At 51.5% G+C, this 15,768-nt stretch overlaps 1 protein-coding gene across 4 annotated transcripts; it reads left to right on the top strand.

The window, feature by feature from the left end:
• The first annotated feature begins 131 nt into the window (after positions 1-131).
• BTN1A1 (butyrophilin subfamily 1 member A1) lies at positions 132-12,136 on the top strand. 4 transcript variants are annotated; one of them, XM_047860465.1, is made up of 7 exons: positions 132-5,244; positions 5,758-6,383; positions 7,805-8,086; positions 8,832-8,981; positions 9,409-9,429; positions 9,524-9,550; positions 10,226-12,136. In XM_047860465.1, exons 2-7 carry the CDS (start codon positions 5,816-5,818, stop codon positions 10,897-10,899), a joined length of 1,722 nt encoding a protein of 573 aa, XP_047716421.1. In that variant the 5' UTR covers positions 132-5,244; positions 5,758-5,815; the 3' UTR covers positions 10,900-12,136. The 4 variants fall into 4 exon arrangements, with proteins under 4 accessions (XP_047716421.1, XP_047716423.1, XP_047716419.1 ...); XM_047860467.1 differs by lacking the exon at positions 132-5,244 and having other exon boundaries at positions 5,301-5,894; positions 6,036-6,383; XM_047860463.1 differs by lacking the exon at positions 132-5,244 and having other exon boundaries at positions 5,301-6,383.
• The last annotated feature ends 3,632 nt before the right edge of the window (positions 12,137-15,768 follow it).

The following is a 15,768-nucleotide window of genomic DNA, read 5'->3' as shown; positions in this document are numbered from 1 at the left end:
AGAAAGAAACTTTTTTTTAATTGGGAGGGAGGGGGGTGCCTGGGTGGCTCGGTCGGTTAAGGTTAAATGTCGGGCTGTTGATTTCGGCTCAGGTCATGGTCTTGTGGTTCGTGAGTTTGCGCCCTGCCTTGGGCTCTGTGCACAGAGCCTGCTTGGGATTCTGTCTCCCTCTCTGTCTGCCTCTCCTCTGCTCGCTCTCTCTCTCTCTCTCTCTCTCTCTCTCAAAATACATACATATGTAACATTGGAAGGGATTCTAAAGGTTATAAAACCCCAAATACATTAAATAATACATAAATAAATAAAACCCCAAATACCTTTAGATCTGAAGGAGAATGTGGGCTCTGAGAAAGCAAAATCAGGTATGACAGCTGCTTCCCAGAACGGACAAGACCACTCCGGGATTGTGACGGAGTGAGACAAGTCCCCTGTGTAATCATGTTCGGCATGCAGACACAAATGCAACGCCACAGGCAAACCACAAGAACGACCACACGTCCCCGTCTCAGCTAACCGCTTCTTTACCCATTACAATTTCAGCCCACTCTGTTCCTCCATGTCCTAATAAACATCAGAATATTCAGTCCTGCCACCAGTCCCCCGATTTCCAGCGGCATTCATCCAGAGCAACCCTTCCCTCTTTGACCCTCTCCCAAACCCCCACCACAAACTGAAATCCTATAAATCCCTCCCACCCCTCTCACTGAGACACCGCAGCTCCCAGCCTCCCCACAGTATGTGAGATCTGTGCTGCGGTGACAGGTACCATCAAATTTAACTGGGTTTGGCCACAGGTCCGCCTTGGCTGCTGGGCTCCAGCGTGGCCACGGACAGGGCAGAGCCCCTATCGGTCTCCCAGCCCTCCTACCCATCCATCCCAAACTTGGCTGCAGACTTTCACTTAAGTTCCCTAGATACAGCAACCTCTCTTAGCAAGTGAAGCCAAAAGGAACTTCCTGCAGATTTCTAAGAACATAAACTGCAACAGAAAGCATTCCTTGTTATGTATTGATAGTTTTTCGGTAATCAAGTATTCACAGAAGGGAACAGTCACTCCATTGTATGATTCTCAAGCACATTCCCTCCTCCTTCCCACGTCTTAACTCAAATCTCAATTGCTTTAGTTCTATTTATTTTCCAAAGAAATTCCTACAAGAGCTTGGAGAATTCTGGGGTTCTCCCACATGGTTCCATCAATAAGGCTTTGCATCTCTTATAAAACCATAAAACCTCCGCGTTACTGCAGAACGCAAAGAGCGTAATGGTACGCACATCAGCGGATCTTCATTTCTCTGGGACTCTCTGCTTCTAACTGTGTTGGCCCTTCCATAAGATTACGGCTACATAACCGTGGAGTTGGGAAGAGTGAAGAAAAGTGACCTGTCTGTAGTGGTGATGTAAAAGAACTGTATCAGGGTTCTCCGGAGAAGCAGACCCAACAGGGTAGATACAGACATCTAGAAAAAGATGTGTGACGAGGGACCAGTTCATGTGGCTGTGGAGGCAGAGAAGCCCCAGGCTCTGCCCCCCACAAGCTGGAGCCCCTGGAAAAGTGCCCCAAACCCCCAGGTCTGAGAACCAGGGAGCCAGCGTCTGAGGGAAGGGGCAGCTGGACATCCCAGCTCAAGCAGAGAGCAAACACGCTTCCTCCGTCTTTGTTCTGCTCAGCCCTCGATGGATTGGACGATGCCCGTCCACGTTGTTGAGGGAAACCTGCTTTACTCTGACTCCCAGGTCATGATCCCGGGGTCATGGGCTCAAGCCTCTCGTCGGGCCGTGTGCTGAGCATGGGGCCTGCTTGAGATTCCCTCCCTGCCCCTCTCGCCCGCTCACTTGCTCCTCTAAGAAATGAAAAATAAACTAGTTTTAGAAAGAGAAGCAGGACACCTGGCTGGCTCAGTGGGGAGAGCATGCGGCTCTTAGTCCCGGGGCTGGGAGTTTGAGTTCCATGCTGGATGTAGAGCTTACTTAAGACAATAAATAAATAGACTTAAAAGAGAGACCGAAGGGGCAAGTGGTTGCCTCAGTCAAGTGCTGGCGAAGGTCACTTAGAACGAGGATGAGAGTAATCCCTGGCTCTGACTAGTCTAGGACACTGGGAAATCTGAACAGTGGTGGGAAGGGGCCGAAGAGATGAGTCCTGACCCTTGGCCATGAGATTCACTCCATAGGGAGCGGGTCACATGCCTCGGCCCAAACGATCTTCGCATCTCAGAGGGAAAAGCCTGTTTCGGGTCTCCAGTGGCCCTGGGCATGGCAGGACCTTCCCCATAGCAGCCCCGCATGGTTCAGGCATCTCACAAACAACTCGAGCCTGGAGAGACAGGGGCGCCTAGCGTCTCTGTTCCCGGAGTGAGCCTCGACTCAGACATCCTGCTTGGGGTGACCCAAGGTGTTCCTTTATGTAGAAGTGACTCAGATGTTACCCCGTCAAAACTGGGGCTGCCACATACCTTGAGTTCTAGATACCATTGCTTTCTATCTCCCTGGCCCCTTGTTCCGTGTAGCTCCCTTGGGTGCAGGAAAAAGCTCTTCTTTTTTTCTTTCCCCCCCAAAATTCCCTGTGAGATTTTTTTGACAACGTAAAGCAGGGGTCAGGAGTCTAGTCATAGCGTGTCGAGGAGAGGAAACCCATTATAGATGACATTTTTCAGAAGTTAAACACAAAGGGGAGTTGAGAATGAGACAGGAGCATTTCAAACGAGGAAGGCCAACGGCCAGTTAGTTTGATTTCACCTGCAAATTCTATTTTGGCTTTTGTGCTGATGAGAAGTCAGAGAGTAAGAACTTGAAGGGGAGCTCAGTTTAGGAGAGGAAGGTAGACTTGGAAACAAAAGACAAAACTAAACACATGTGCCTGTCAAAGTAGGACTCAGGTCAGCTGTGTGCCAGCAGAGAGGACCAGGAAGTTTTCTGTGTCACAGGATAAACCAGGCCCATGTCCTGGAGACTCGGTTTTGCTTGGAGGGGGCCTGGGTTATCCAGAGTCATATTTAAAGAAATGTCGTATATAATGAAGTAAAATGATGTGGTTTACCCCAAACTTATGGGTAAGACCCAAGACTTTAAGAGTATTTCTCACTTGAGTTGGGCAGCGCTGGGAGCTCCTTCCTGAAGCCCCTCTGGTTAGGGTGCTCGGCTGGGACCACAGTGAGGTCCGGCCCAGGGAACGAAGGAGCAGCTCTAGAAGAGAGGGTGCACCTGCTTGCTTCTGGAAGAAGTTGCCCTTAAATGAGCTTCTGAGGGAGGAGCAGGACTTTGTCCTGCAGATGCTGTAGGAAGAGGGGAGACAGCACCGGAACCTGGAGGCCTGGAAAGGTGCTGTGGGCTGAGGTTACCCCATCTTCCAAATTCTTCGAGAGGTGGATAGGCCATCGGACGGGAGGGAGAAGAGGCCGAGAGGAAGGAATCAGGGAGACAACTAGATCCTACATTTTCTTGACCAGATTAAGTGTCTGAATTTGGTGGTGGGGCCACTAAGGAGACATGTAGGGGTTTTGAAGCAAGAAGTGACATGATCAGATTTCCATTTGGTAAAAGCCATTCTAGCAGTCTTGTAAGTCAACCAGAGCAATTATTTTTTATCGGTCATTTTTTTCTTTTTTAACGTTTATTTTTGAGAGAGAGAGAGCGCGCGGGGGGGAGGGAGGGGCAGAGAGACGGGGAACAAAGGATTGGAAGCTTTCTAGGCGCTGACAGCTTCAAGCCTGATGCGGGTCTGTGGGTCGGGTCAGGCTCGTGAACCCTGAGATCATGACCTCAGCCAAAGTCAGAGGCTCAACCCACCAGCCACCACCTGGGCACCCAGGTGCCCCTCTTTTTTTGGTTTTAATCATAACCTGAAATAAAGGCAAAGTACAAACTGGGGTGGTGAAGGATATGAGCCACAAATATAATACAGGGTTGACAGCTTTAATTTATAAAAAATTCATACAGAAGAATAGGAAACAGCATCAGAATGTCTGGGGGGGGGGGGCAATTTGCCTGGAAAAATCTCTTCCAGAGTATATTAAATAGTTAATATGAAAAGTGATCAGCCTCGCTGTCCTATAAATGCCTAGTAAAATAATAATTTGATCCATTTCACCTATCCCATTAGTGATGACTAGGGAATAATTGTTCTCAGTGTTGGCAGAAATTAGGTGAGAGGCTCATTTCCATTAACAGTGTGATAGGTTTAACTTTGGCAATATGCTCATAATTCAACTCCTAGACCCGATGACTATCTTTCTGGGAATTTATCAGAAAGTTTGTCAGGAAGTATCAAAGATGTGGACAAAGTATTTATGTATTTATAAAGTGCACTGGTTACAGTAGATTAAAAAAAAAAAAACACTAAGATGTCCCACAATCTTGGGTATTACAGGAACCTACAATATGATATTATGTAAGTATAAATAATGTTTCTGATTATGCAAAAGCTTCTTCAATTCTGCCAGAATGTGAACAGAGGCTGTCATTGGTTGGTGACATTATGAGTGATTTCTGCTTTGTAAAAGTGTTTTCCAGAGGTGCCTGCCTGGCTCAGTCAGTGGAGCAGGAGAGCCTTGATCTTGGGGTTGTAAGTTTGAGTCCCACACTGGGTGTAGAGATTACTTAAAAATAAAATCTTTAAAAAAAATAACTAAAAAAATGTTTTCCCATGTTTTTAATTTTTTTTTTATGACAATAAGAGGTTTAACCCCAAAATAAGGAATTGCAGGCCGAATTGCTTGCAGGGAGGCAACTTTGAGGCAGTGAAAACTGAATCACACACTTGCATTCCCAGTCTACCCTTGAACTTTCAACCCACATAAACAACAGAGTAACAACTTCCCCTCTTCTCAATCCTTACCATCACTTGACAGGCTTAATCTCATTTAATGCTCCCAGTGCCTCCCCAACTTCAGGATAAAAGAAGTGAGGCTTGAGGGGGAAAATTCACCAGCCCAACGCCTTCCATTTCATTTTAGCGTTGTCTTGACCCTCCCTTTTTGCCCTATCCCCTTTTATTTAGTCCAGCCCATCCTTCTGTATCCTGGTCTTTGAGCTGAAGACTGCAAAGACACGGATCCTTCCTCTCTCCGGAAAACTTCCCCTCCCCACCCCACCCCCCAGGGCCAAGGCCTGGGAGCTGGGGGCAGGCTTTCCTGAGATCACTTCCCGCTTCCTTCTTCCCCGCCTTTAACTTTGCCTCCTGGGGCCACAGCCAGCTTGGTCACTTGCTAACCAGGCTCCTGGGTGCCTCTTCCTCCAAGATCAGAGGTCAGTGCCTGTGCCCGCTCTGGTTCCCGCCCCCCCCCCCCCCCCCCCTCCGAGAGAGCACTTTCTCTCCCTCTGGCTCTTTCCCGGGTCCTGGGCCCTCTACCCCCTGCCCTTTACTCTCCAGCTCCCCTCCCTTCCCCCGACTTTCCTCTTCTCTCCTCCGGTTCAGTCCCCTGGTTTCCATCTCTGCCTCCATCGCTTCATCTTTATTATCATTCCTGAAACAAATACCAAATTACTGTATTGGGGGCGGGGAGGCTTTTTAGAGCAGCGGTACATTGGTACGCAACCCATTAATGGGTACCATGCCTCCCAATTCCCTTCTCCTAGGATTCTTTTAGGGGTTTAGGGCCTATTCGGCTGTGCACCTGCTCGGCCACACGGGGCGGTGTGCGCTCGCACCGGGAGTCTGCGGTGGGAGGGGGCGAGCGGGCGGATCCGCGTGGAAAGAGCGGTGGGGAGGAGGCCGGAGAAGGGCGTCGAAAGATCCATCGCCCGGCCTGCATCTCCCAGGCGCAAGTTCTGACGCCCGCAGGACACCCGGTGACCTGCTGCCCCAGGAAGGTTGGACATGGCAGTTTTTCCAAACTCCTGCCTCCCCGCGTGCCTGCTCGTCCTCACTTTCTTCCAGCTGTCCAGGCCCGATTCGGGTAGGTCCCCCCGGGCTCCGTCTCTGGCCCCCTGGGGTTCCCCCCCCCCCCCGCCCCAACCTCGGCCGGGGTCCGGGTGGAGCAGACGGCCCTCCGTCCGTGTGAGTCCTCAGCTCCCCCCCGCACGCCCGGTTTGCGCAGCCCCCTTCGACGTGATCGGCCCCGCGGAGCCCGTCCTGGCCGCGCTGGGGGACGACGCCGAGCTGCCCTGCCGCCTGTCCCCGAGCGTGAGCGCCGAGCGCATGGAGCTGCGGTGGTTCCGCGGGAAGGTGGCGGCCGCGGTGCTGGTGCGCCGGGACGGCCGCGAGCGGGAGGCCGAGCAGACGGCCGAGTACCGCGGCAGGGCCACGCTGCTGGACGGCGACATCGCGGCCGGGCGCGTCGCCGTGCGCATACACCGGGTCCGGGCCTCGGACGACGGCGAGTACCGGTGCCTCTTCCGGCAGGACGGACGCTACGGGGAGGCCAGCGTGCACCTGAAGGTGGCCGGTGAGTGCGCGGGTTCGACCCTCTCCGGCGACTTCCGGGCGGCGTCCGTTTTCCCGCGGCTCCCTTGCTTTGGAAGCCACCGCGTTCGTCGTCCCGAGAAATCCCTTCTAGGGCGGAAAAGGCTGGCGGGCCGAGGGTGGGAGGTCAGCGGGAAGGCGTTGGAGAGATGGCCCCATGTTGTGATTGCGAGGCTACGCCACATCCTCTCTAGTTAGCGCGCCAGAATATGCTCGATGCAGCCCCAGGCCCCAACATTCAGGTCGTGTCTGCTTGTCACCACTCCGGTGGGGGACGCTGTGCCGCGCGTTTCCGTTGCAACCTGAGGCTGCCGCGTGGATTCGTGCCTAGGGACGGGCTTCCTAGGATCCTAGAGGTGGCTGCTCGCTAACATTGTCGATCCACCTAGAAAAGTTGTTGGGTTTTGTTTCCCTTCTCTGCTTCAAGCCAAATTTCAAACTAAGGAGAATGGTAAGCATTCAGGAGGAAAGTATGCGTTGAGGTCTGACTTTCCCGCTTACTTGGAAGGCCATCAAACTAATCTCTTTCTGAGCCTTATTTCCTGCTATAAAACTGGGCAAGGCATCTGTCAAACAAGATTTGGCAAGAATGAAATAAAGTGAGACAGCGTATACATGAAACTGTTATTGTTACTCTTTCAAAGTGATAGACAACTTTGAGAATCTCCTCAAGGTGGCAGGCAGCCCTTTTCATGAAAAGAATACGCATTTTCACATATACACACAAATCGAAACGTGGATTTAAACTAAGGGCTGTGGACAGGTGTTTAAGGACTCTCCTCTGCAGCTTGGTGTTTTTCTATACTCTGTAGAATTGTAAGAATATAATTAGGCTGAAAACAGAAAGGGTAAGAACAGCTTTATGTTGATATATATTAGGACACTGGGGCAAGGAGGTTGAAACCATTTAAGAAAATTTCTGAATCAGTATCACACGGAAAGGAAACTTAAGTTGTCGGCTACAGTCTTAATGCAGGGAACCTCCAATCCCCCTTCTCCTCAGGGATACTTCTTCTCTGTTCACATCTTCTGTGTTAAATACCCACCCCTCGTTCTCCTCCTCGAAGTCTTTTCATAATACTTCCAACCACAAAGCCCTCTCCCATCTCTGGAGCTCCCTAACCTGCCTCTAAGCCATTGGTCTTGCTGTTCCTGCTGACTCTGTTCCTATGTCTGTCCATCACACTCCTTACATTTCAAACACTAAATCCCAATATGGCATCCCTCTCTGATAACGTTCCTTTTACTGGCGTCTCCGTTTCCTCCTGTCATGAAACAAGAACACCAATCCCTCTCATTCCTAGTCTCCGCGTGCCTTTCTTTCTCAGACTGTGTAACCCTATGGTTATAAGGCTCCCAGAAGGGTGTCCACTAAAGGAGTGAGGCCAGCTTCTCTCTCCGTAGCTCTGGGCTCTGATCCTCAAATCCATATGGAAGTTCAAGAAAGCGGAGAGATCCGGCTGGAGTGTACCTCCGTAGGGTGGTACCCAGAGCCCCAGGTGCAGTGGAGAACTTCCGAGGGAGAGTGGTTTCCATCCACATCAGAGTCTAGGAATCCTGATGAAGAAGGCCTGTTCACTGTGGCGGCTTCCGTGATCATCAGGGACACCTCCATGAAGAATATATCCTGCCATTTCCAGAACCTCCTTCTGGGCCAGGAGAAGGAAGTAGAGATCTCCATACCAGGTCAGTGAAATCAGCGTTGGGTTCCTATGTGACGGTTTTAGGGCCACATCACCTAGGGCACCTGCCCAAGCCATGCCCTCATGACACAGTTGTCTACTTTCTCCCCGCCTAAGCTCCTGATCCCCGACGTGAGGGAGCCCCACCAACGTCATCAGAAGAATAGGGATTCTGAACACATAAACCCTCCCTGGATCTCATTGAAATCCCAGATTTTCCATTTTAGGAGATATATCTTAGATACAGAAGCTCTGTCCTTGGGGGCCTTCCTAATCCAGAGCGTTCTCTCCTTGAGTAACAGGAAAACTCATTTCCACCCTTGCCCCTTGGCCTCCCCCCTCCCATGCTAGAGCTCTGTCTAGGTTTCGAGGGCCCTCAGGAAAGCAGATCTTCTCATCACCCTTCCCCCCACCCCAACCATCTCTGGCTCAGGCAAGGACCTTTCCTTATTCTTTGGTCATTGAGTCCCTTTCTGTGGCACACAGAGGTGACATGTCCCCTTCCTTATTTACTTCCTGCATCCCCTTGGCTCCCATCCTGCTCCTTCCTCCCTTTCACTGCCCTCCCCTACCTGAGATCAAAATTTTTCTGAAAAGCTTAGAGCAGCACTGGAAGGACTCATTTTTGCCGTGGGAGCAACGGGGGAGGTCTAGGTCGTCCTCTCTTGCAGCCCCCTTTGCAATCGGGAGCAGAGGCAGACTTGCTCAGAGCCGCACGACAAATGTCCTTCTTGGGGATTTCATTTCAGCTCCCTTCTTCCCACGGCTGACTCCCTGGATGGTGGCAGTGGCTGTCATCTTGATGGTCCTGGGACTTCTTACAATTGGGTCCGTATTTGGCACTTGGAGACTATACAGGGAAAGAGCCCGACAGAGAAAGGATGAATTCAGCTCTAAAGGTGAGTCACAGGCCGCTTGTCAGGAGTGCTTCCGAGTGGGGTGGACCCAAGTCCTTTCAGAAGATATTTGGGTCTAGAATTCTGGAAGTCAAGATGGGGGGTCGTTATAAGGCACCTGAAGCCGCTGATCCCCAATACGAAGGTCTGGGGGGCAGAAGGAGTCAAAACCAATGCAAACTGAGATATTAGACCTGATGTGCACTCACTACCCACCCTCAGACTCTCTCCTCACTTGTAACTCAGTTTCCCAGTAAAGATTAAAGATCTGATCCCAAGCCAGTAGGAACTTCCTGCACATTTCTTAGAAACATAAAACGAATAAATAAACCATAATCCTTGTTCCTCATTTATTGATAAAGCTTCAGTAATCAGGTAGAGCTGAACCATTTATTCCTTTGTCATTAAGGTATTTCTGTTTGTTTTCCAGAGAAACTCCTGGAAGAGCTCAGTAAGTTCTCTCTTCTTGTCGTTAGTTCACCGGCAAGGTGTCCCCTCTCTTATTAGAAACCCGTCAATGACCATCTCGTTCTCTTTCATTGCAGAACAGAAAAAGGCCACCCTGCATGCTGGTGAGTGACTGAGCTTCTCAAGGGCTCTGAGGCTCTATCACCCAGGGATTCAAAGTCCTATAATACTTGGACATAAAAACACTAACACAGTTCGTGGTGAAGATAGATAGGGGAAAGATGATGTAAACGGGCCTCACATTTTCCTTGAGGCACAGAGAGGGCCCTTGGAAGATGTTTCGAAGACAAGGCCCTGTAACAGGCACCCCTGAGGCCCTGGGGAGAGTCAACTCACACATCACCTTGTGGCTTTTGACGGAAGAGGAAAATAGAGACAGCAGAACAGGCCAAGCACCTCTCCTCCTGAGGAGACCTACCAAAGTCTAGAACAGTCTAGATAGATAGATAGATAGATAGATAGATATTTTTAATTTTTTTATTGTTTATTTTTGAGAGAGAGAGACAGAGAGCAAGCAGGGAAGGGGCAGAGAGAGAGGGTGACACAGAATCGGAAACGGGCTCCGGGCTCTGAACCCTCAGGACAGAGCCCGACGTGAGGCTCGAACTCACAGACTGTGAGATCATGACCTGAGCTGTAGTCAGCCGCCCAACCGCCTGAGCCACCCAGGCGCCCCTATATATAGATAATTTTTTTTTTTTTTTTTTTGAGAAGAAAGACTATGTCTTGTCGCCTCTAATGCTCACTGATGCTCAGACCAGCTCTCTCTCCGTCTCTAGTTGACGTGACTCTGGATCCAGACACCGCCCATCCCCACCTCTTTTTGTACGAGGATTCAAAATCTGTCCGGCTGGAAGATTCACGCCAGAAACTGCCCGAGAAACCAGAGAGATTTGACTCCTGGCCTTGTGTGCTGGGTCGTGAGGCCTTCACGTCAGGGCGACATTTCTGGGAGGTGGCGGTGGGAGACAGGGCCGACTGGGCGGTCGGGGTGTGTAGGGAGAATGTGGTGAAGAAAGGGTTTGACCCCATGACTCCTCAGAATGGGTTCTGGGCTGTGGAGTTGTATGGGAAAGAGTACTGGGCCCTCACCCCACAGCGGACCCCTCTCCCATTGGCAGGGCCCCCCCGCCGGCTTGGGATTTTCCTGGACTATGAATCAGGAGACGTCTCCTTCTACAATATGGCCAACGGGGCCCATATCTATACTTTCTCCAATGCTTCCTTCTCTGGTCCCCTTCGGCCTTTCTTCTGCCTGTGGTCTTGTGGTCAAAAGCCCTTGACCATCTGCCCACCCACTGATGGGCCTGAGAGAGTCACGGTAGTTGTCGATGCCAAGGACTTTGCTAAGGAGATCCCGCTGTCCCCTATGGGGGAGGACTCTGCCCCTGGGGATCCGGATACCCTCCACTCTAAGCTAATCCCTACCCAGCCCAGCCAAGGGGCACCTTAAGAAATCTCCCAGCTAAGCCGTTTTCCTTTATGCTAAGCCCTCCCCTCAGTCCTCTCTGAGCCGCCAGCCCCAGACCTCACCCAGCCCCTGTTTCTTCCTGTTGGGTAGGGATCAGTTGGTCTTGGGAAGGTTATGTCGCTGCTGTTAGAGAGCGTGGGGTGTAGGGCCTTCCTAATCTGTTTCTGCTCTGGTACTCGGGGCAGGCGCGTGACTCTGAAGCTGTTTCTAGTGTCCTCCTACCCCTCCCCCCAGGCCACATCCTGTAGGGAGGGACAGCTCGGCTATCGAGATGGGGTTAGGTTGGCATGTGGTTATGACAGAAACATCTCAGTGTCCAGAAGAGGGATGAGTAGAGGAACAGGTTTTATACAAGCGGGAAACCCAAAAGGTTCTGGGAGGGGAAAATTCGAGGCTGAAGTCCCATAACGGAACCTGGGGGGACATCGCAGTGGAGGAAAGGGAGGGGAACCTAGGCCAATGACGAATACCTGGCCTGCTCCTAGAGTTTTAGGGCCTGTCTCTCAGATTTTCTAAGACATGTCCTACAGAGTAAAGGGAACTGGCCCTACGCCTGTGGGATCTGAAAAAAATGGTGTGGGGCCTGGAGAAGGGATGAAGGGAGCAGGGCTGGGGCCCGGACAGAAGATCTGACCCCGGGAGAAAACGGCAGACAAAACCCAAGCTGTGTGCGTCGCCACGACGCGGATCCTGCTTTCCTCTCTGCGGCCTCCTGTTTCCCCCTCACCTGGAGTCATTCCAGCCTCACTTGCTGGGCCCCACAACTTTCCAGCTCTCTTCCTCCTTTTGACTTAGAATCTCTCCATCTCAGAGCCTTTCTAGAAACCCTGGTCAGTGATGTCCCCTCTTTAGCAGCCGGTGTCGGCCTCAGGGCCCCTCAGCCCTCATCCCAACATCTGGTTTGGCCCCTCACGCCCCCCTTCCATCCGCTCCCCAAGCAGCTCATGCCCACGCCCCGCCACCGGTCACTCTCCCCGCCCAGCTTTTCTGCGTGCCGTTCTCCCCGGGGTCCCCGGAGGCTGTGTCATCGCGCTCGACACAGCTAGACTGACCGCACCTGCTTGTGTTTGCGCTTTCCCGTATACTCGGGGCTTGTGACGCCAATGGACCGCAGGTGTATCTGGGCTCGCCCCTTCTACTTCCGTTGTGTTCTTCCAGTTTCCAGCATGGGTGTCGCCCGTGGTCTTGACCTAATAAATAAGTCTGTTGATTGCTGAAAGCGGCATCTGCAACCTTCCTTTCTTTATCCCAACAAGTGGAACCGAGACAGAAACAGGAAAGAAACCGCCGGGGAGTGCAGCTGCCCGGCCGCGGCAGCGTGGTTCTATGTAGCCAAGACTCACCCGCAGGCCTGACGGCAGTGGGCTCACCGAGGGCGCAAGGGCTATCGTCCCAGGAGGGTCTAGCTGCTTACAGAAAGGCCAGGGTGCCAGTCTCTGCCTCCCCTCAGCCTCTGTGTGGGTGGTGACCCCGTATCGGCTGCTGAAGAGGTAACTGACTACGGGTGTCGGTGAGTGAAGCCACCTCTTGAAATTTTAACAGTACTTTTCCAGGAGGAGGAAATATTGGGGAAATTGTGAATTGTAGGGCCTAGTAATTGGAAAAATAAAAATAAAAACCTTGGGTGATCTTTAGACACCCCTCTTTCAGAGGTGCCTGGGTGGCTCAATCGGTTAAGCGTCCAACTCTTGGTTTGGGCCCAGGTCACGCTTTCCCGGTTCGTGAGTTCGAGCCCCACATCGGGCTCTGGGATGGCGGCGTGGAGCCTGCTTGGGATTTCTCTCTCTCTCTGTCTCTCTCTCTCTCTCTCTCTTTCTCTTTCTCTCGTTCCCTCTCCGCCCCTTCCCTGCTTGTTCTCTGTCTCTCAAAAATAAATACACATGGAAAAAAGAAAAGAAAAAAACCACTCCCCCAGAGGGGTAGCCCTGTGGATTCCCACTTGAGGACCCTGAGGACATCTGTAGTTCAGTGAGCTGAACGCTTTCCCCTGTGTTGCCCCAAGCAAGCAAGGATCGGGAGCGGTCTCCTTCACACATGGTCTGACCTTAATGCGATTCAACCAGCTCTGAACGTGAGTCCCCAAAGATTCACCAAATGGTGGGCATATCACCTAACACGCGTGTCTTCTGCTAAGGAGTCATCAGAGTCAGATCCGTTACAGGTCAAGCAAGAAATCCAGATCCCGATTACATCCACACTAACCTATTCTTTCCATTACACCGCATATATTTCTCATGATGAAGATAAAATCCAACTTTTCTAAATTTTCAGTCTGCTGACTACCCTCACAGAGGATTGTGGCAAGTTTAAAACCCAGCATTCTCTCTTAGGGGAAAATTCTGAACACCAGACAGGTCTCTTACCATCACATTCATTCACTGTGTATTGTGACAGGTGATCTTGTCAACAACTCTATCACTCACCTTTGTGATTGTCACCTCCCAGGCCCCATTTCCATTTAGGTTTTGATTATGGTTTTGGTTTCAGTGTCTTCCTACGGACTTGGGGTCCAAGACCTACATAACAATATCTAGATAATGACATTTCCACATAGGCATTATTGTAAAGCCATTCCGCATAAAGGCTTGTAAATCAGGCGACCACACAGGTGGTATTTGGGAAAGGGATCAAGAAGAATCTGTAATGCATGAGAAGTGACTGTCAACACTTAACTCCATCTGCCTCCTTTCAGAGATGAGAATCTGAAGCCAAGAGACAGAAAGTGATTTCTTTCTTTTTTTTAATGTTTATTTATTTATGAGACAGAGACTGAGCGTGAACAGGGGAGGGTCAAAGAGAGAGAGAGACACACAGAATCTGAAGCAGGCTCCAGGCTCTGAGCTGTCAGCACAGAGCCCGACGTGGGGCTCGAAACTCACAGAGTGTGTGAGATCATGACCTGAGCCAAAGTCAGAAGCTCAACGACTGAGCCGCCCGGGCGCCCTGACATAACGTGATTCATTAAAACATACAGTCTGTGCCTAAGCCAGGACCTGAAAGCGGGTGTCCTTGCTATCTGTCCAGGACATCTTATACTGAACAAACGATAGTTGAGTAGGAGGACTAAAGACTCCGAGATATTATCAAGGTGGGACCCGTTGGCTCAGGAGCTTCTTAGGCATGAAGAGGGTCAGGAGAAGAAAAGAATAACTAAGTGTGCCACCTTATACTTGGACCACGGGCCGGCACCTGGAGAACCAGACAGAAAGGGCCCCTTCCATCATTTCGTGGATTCCCCCAACACCCAGTGCCCTCCTTTCCACGCCCCTTCCTCAAACACTTCTCACCCCACACTGTCCTCCCCAGGCCGGCCACCCTACACGGCACCCCTGGGAGGAAAACATCATATAGCGCGACTCGAGTGTTCATGTTTGTGCAAATTATACTTTCAGAAAGTCGAAGAAAAAGTCTCAATCTTTAACAAATACGTGGGAGCCTCAGGCAGTTGCTTTGCTGGTGTAACGTATAATGTGTGTCCGGAGACGTATTTGTGAAACCTCACCGAGAACAGACGGCGCTGCCACAAGAACCCGTCTCTGAGAACAGAAGGACAGACAGCCATAGATTTTAATCAGCTCTCTGACTCTCCTCCCCTCCCCCCAGGACTCTTGGCCTCCCCACGATCCATGATTTCCTTGACCATTCAAGGAAAACGGTCACGAGGCACAGTCCGAACCAGAGAGCAGATTCCTAGGAAACGTCTGTGTCCTTCCTCCTTCCCCCCCGCCCCCCACCCCCACCCCCAGCTCTAGCCTCTCTTCGTGAAGCACACCCTCGAGGAAGAACTCATCTGATGAGCCTTGAGGCTCTTTTTCCAGCTGGCACCGGCTACCGGGGCCTGGAGGCAACGGTGAGTCTCCGGATGTTCTGGCTTTATTCCCGAATCTCCTAAAAGAGACGAGCCTGGGTGTTGCTGGGCTTCTGGAACCCGGAAAGCGTATCTGCGTCCCGGACAGACCTATTCGTCTTCACAAAATGCTCCCATGCAACCACGCCGACCATTGGATTGGAATGTGCTCTCTGGATCATTTCCATCTTATCTCTGGGAAAGGCTGGGCCCCGGCATTTCAGGTGCCGGGGGAAACCCTCCTTTGCTGATGGTCATCTCTGGCCATCTCCCACGATCCACCTTCAGACATCCCACGCAGGTGGACACGCACACACGCGGAGCCTATGAACAGCCCCCGCGAGTCGTGCTTTGGCCGGCGACACACCACGTTTTACCAATATTTGGGGCCAGAGCCCTGTGCCACGGAGGCCTGAACACGTTTTCTGAATGCGGCCCCTCCACCTCACCCTTAAGGGATTCAGCCTTTTTCGGAAGCTAAATCCTAAAGTAATGATCTCGAACTTGGGTGCACACTAGAAACACCCGGGGGGGGGGGGGTGAAGGGGAAACCGTAAGGAATACAGTCCCCAGGTGGAACTCTCAGGCACCCCAATTCGATGAGTCTGAGGCGGGGAGGCTGTTGCCAGTATGAGCGCGCTTTCGCATGGCACCTGCTCACGCCAGAGCAGTTTCTCTGGTAAGAATTGCGGGGTTACTGTGCCTCCAGCCAGTGACTCTCAAACCTGGGCACATCTCAGAATCCCCTGGAGTGCTGGTTACACACAGATTCCTGGACTCTACCCCCCAAATGTCTGACTCGGTAGGTCTGGGTGAGACTGAGAATTACTTGCGTCTAACTGGTTCTCTGGGGACGGGGATTTGATGCTTCATTTAAGCGCCCAAGCTTTGTATTTCTTCAAATGAATTTAGATGAAACTGTAAAGCGTCTAGGAAAGCCGTTTCTCAGGTCAACACGGGCCAAACGACTTGTCCGCAAGCCTCCAGGCAGTTGACTCACTAGT

This window comes from Prionailurus viverrinus, chromosome B2 (assembly GCF_022837055.1).
Source record: "Prionailurus viverrinus isolate Anna chromosome B2, UM_Priviv_1.0, whole genome shotgun sequence".
Lineage (NCBI taxonomy): Eukaryota > Metazoa > Chordata > Mammalia > Carnivora > Felidae > Prionailurus > Prionailurus viverrinus.
Note: the sequence above shows the minus strand (reverse complement) of the source record. Positions and strands in the feature narration are given on the sequence as shown.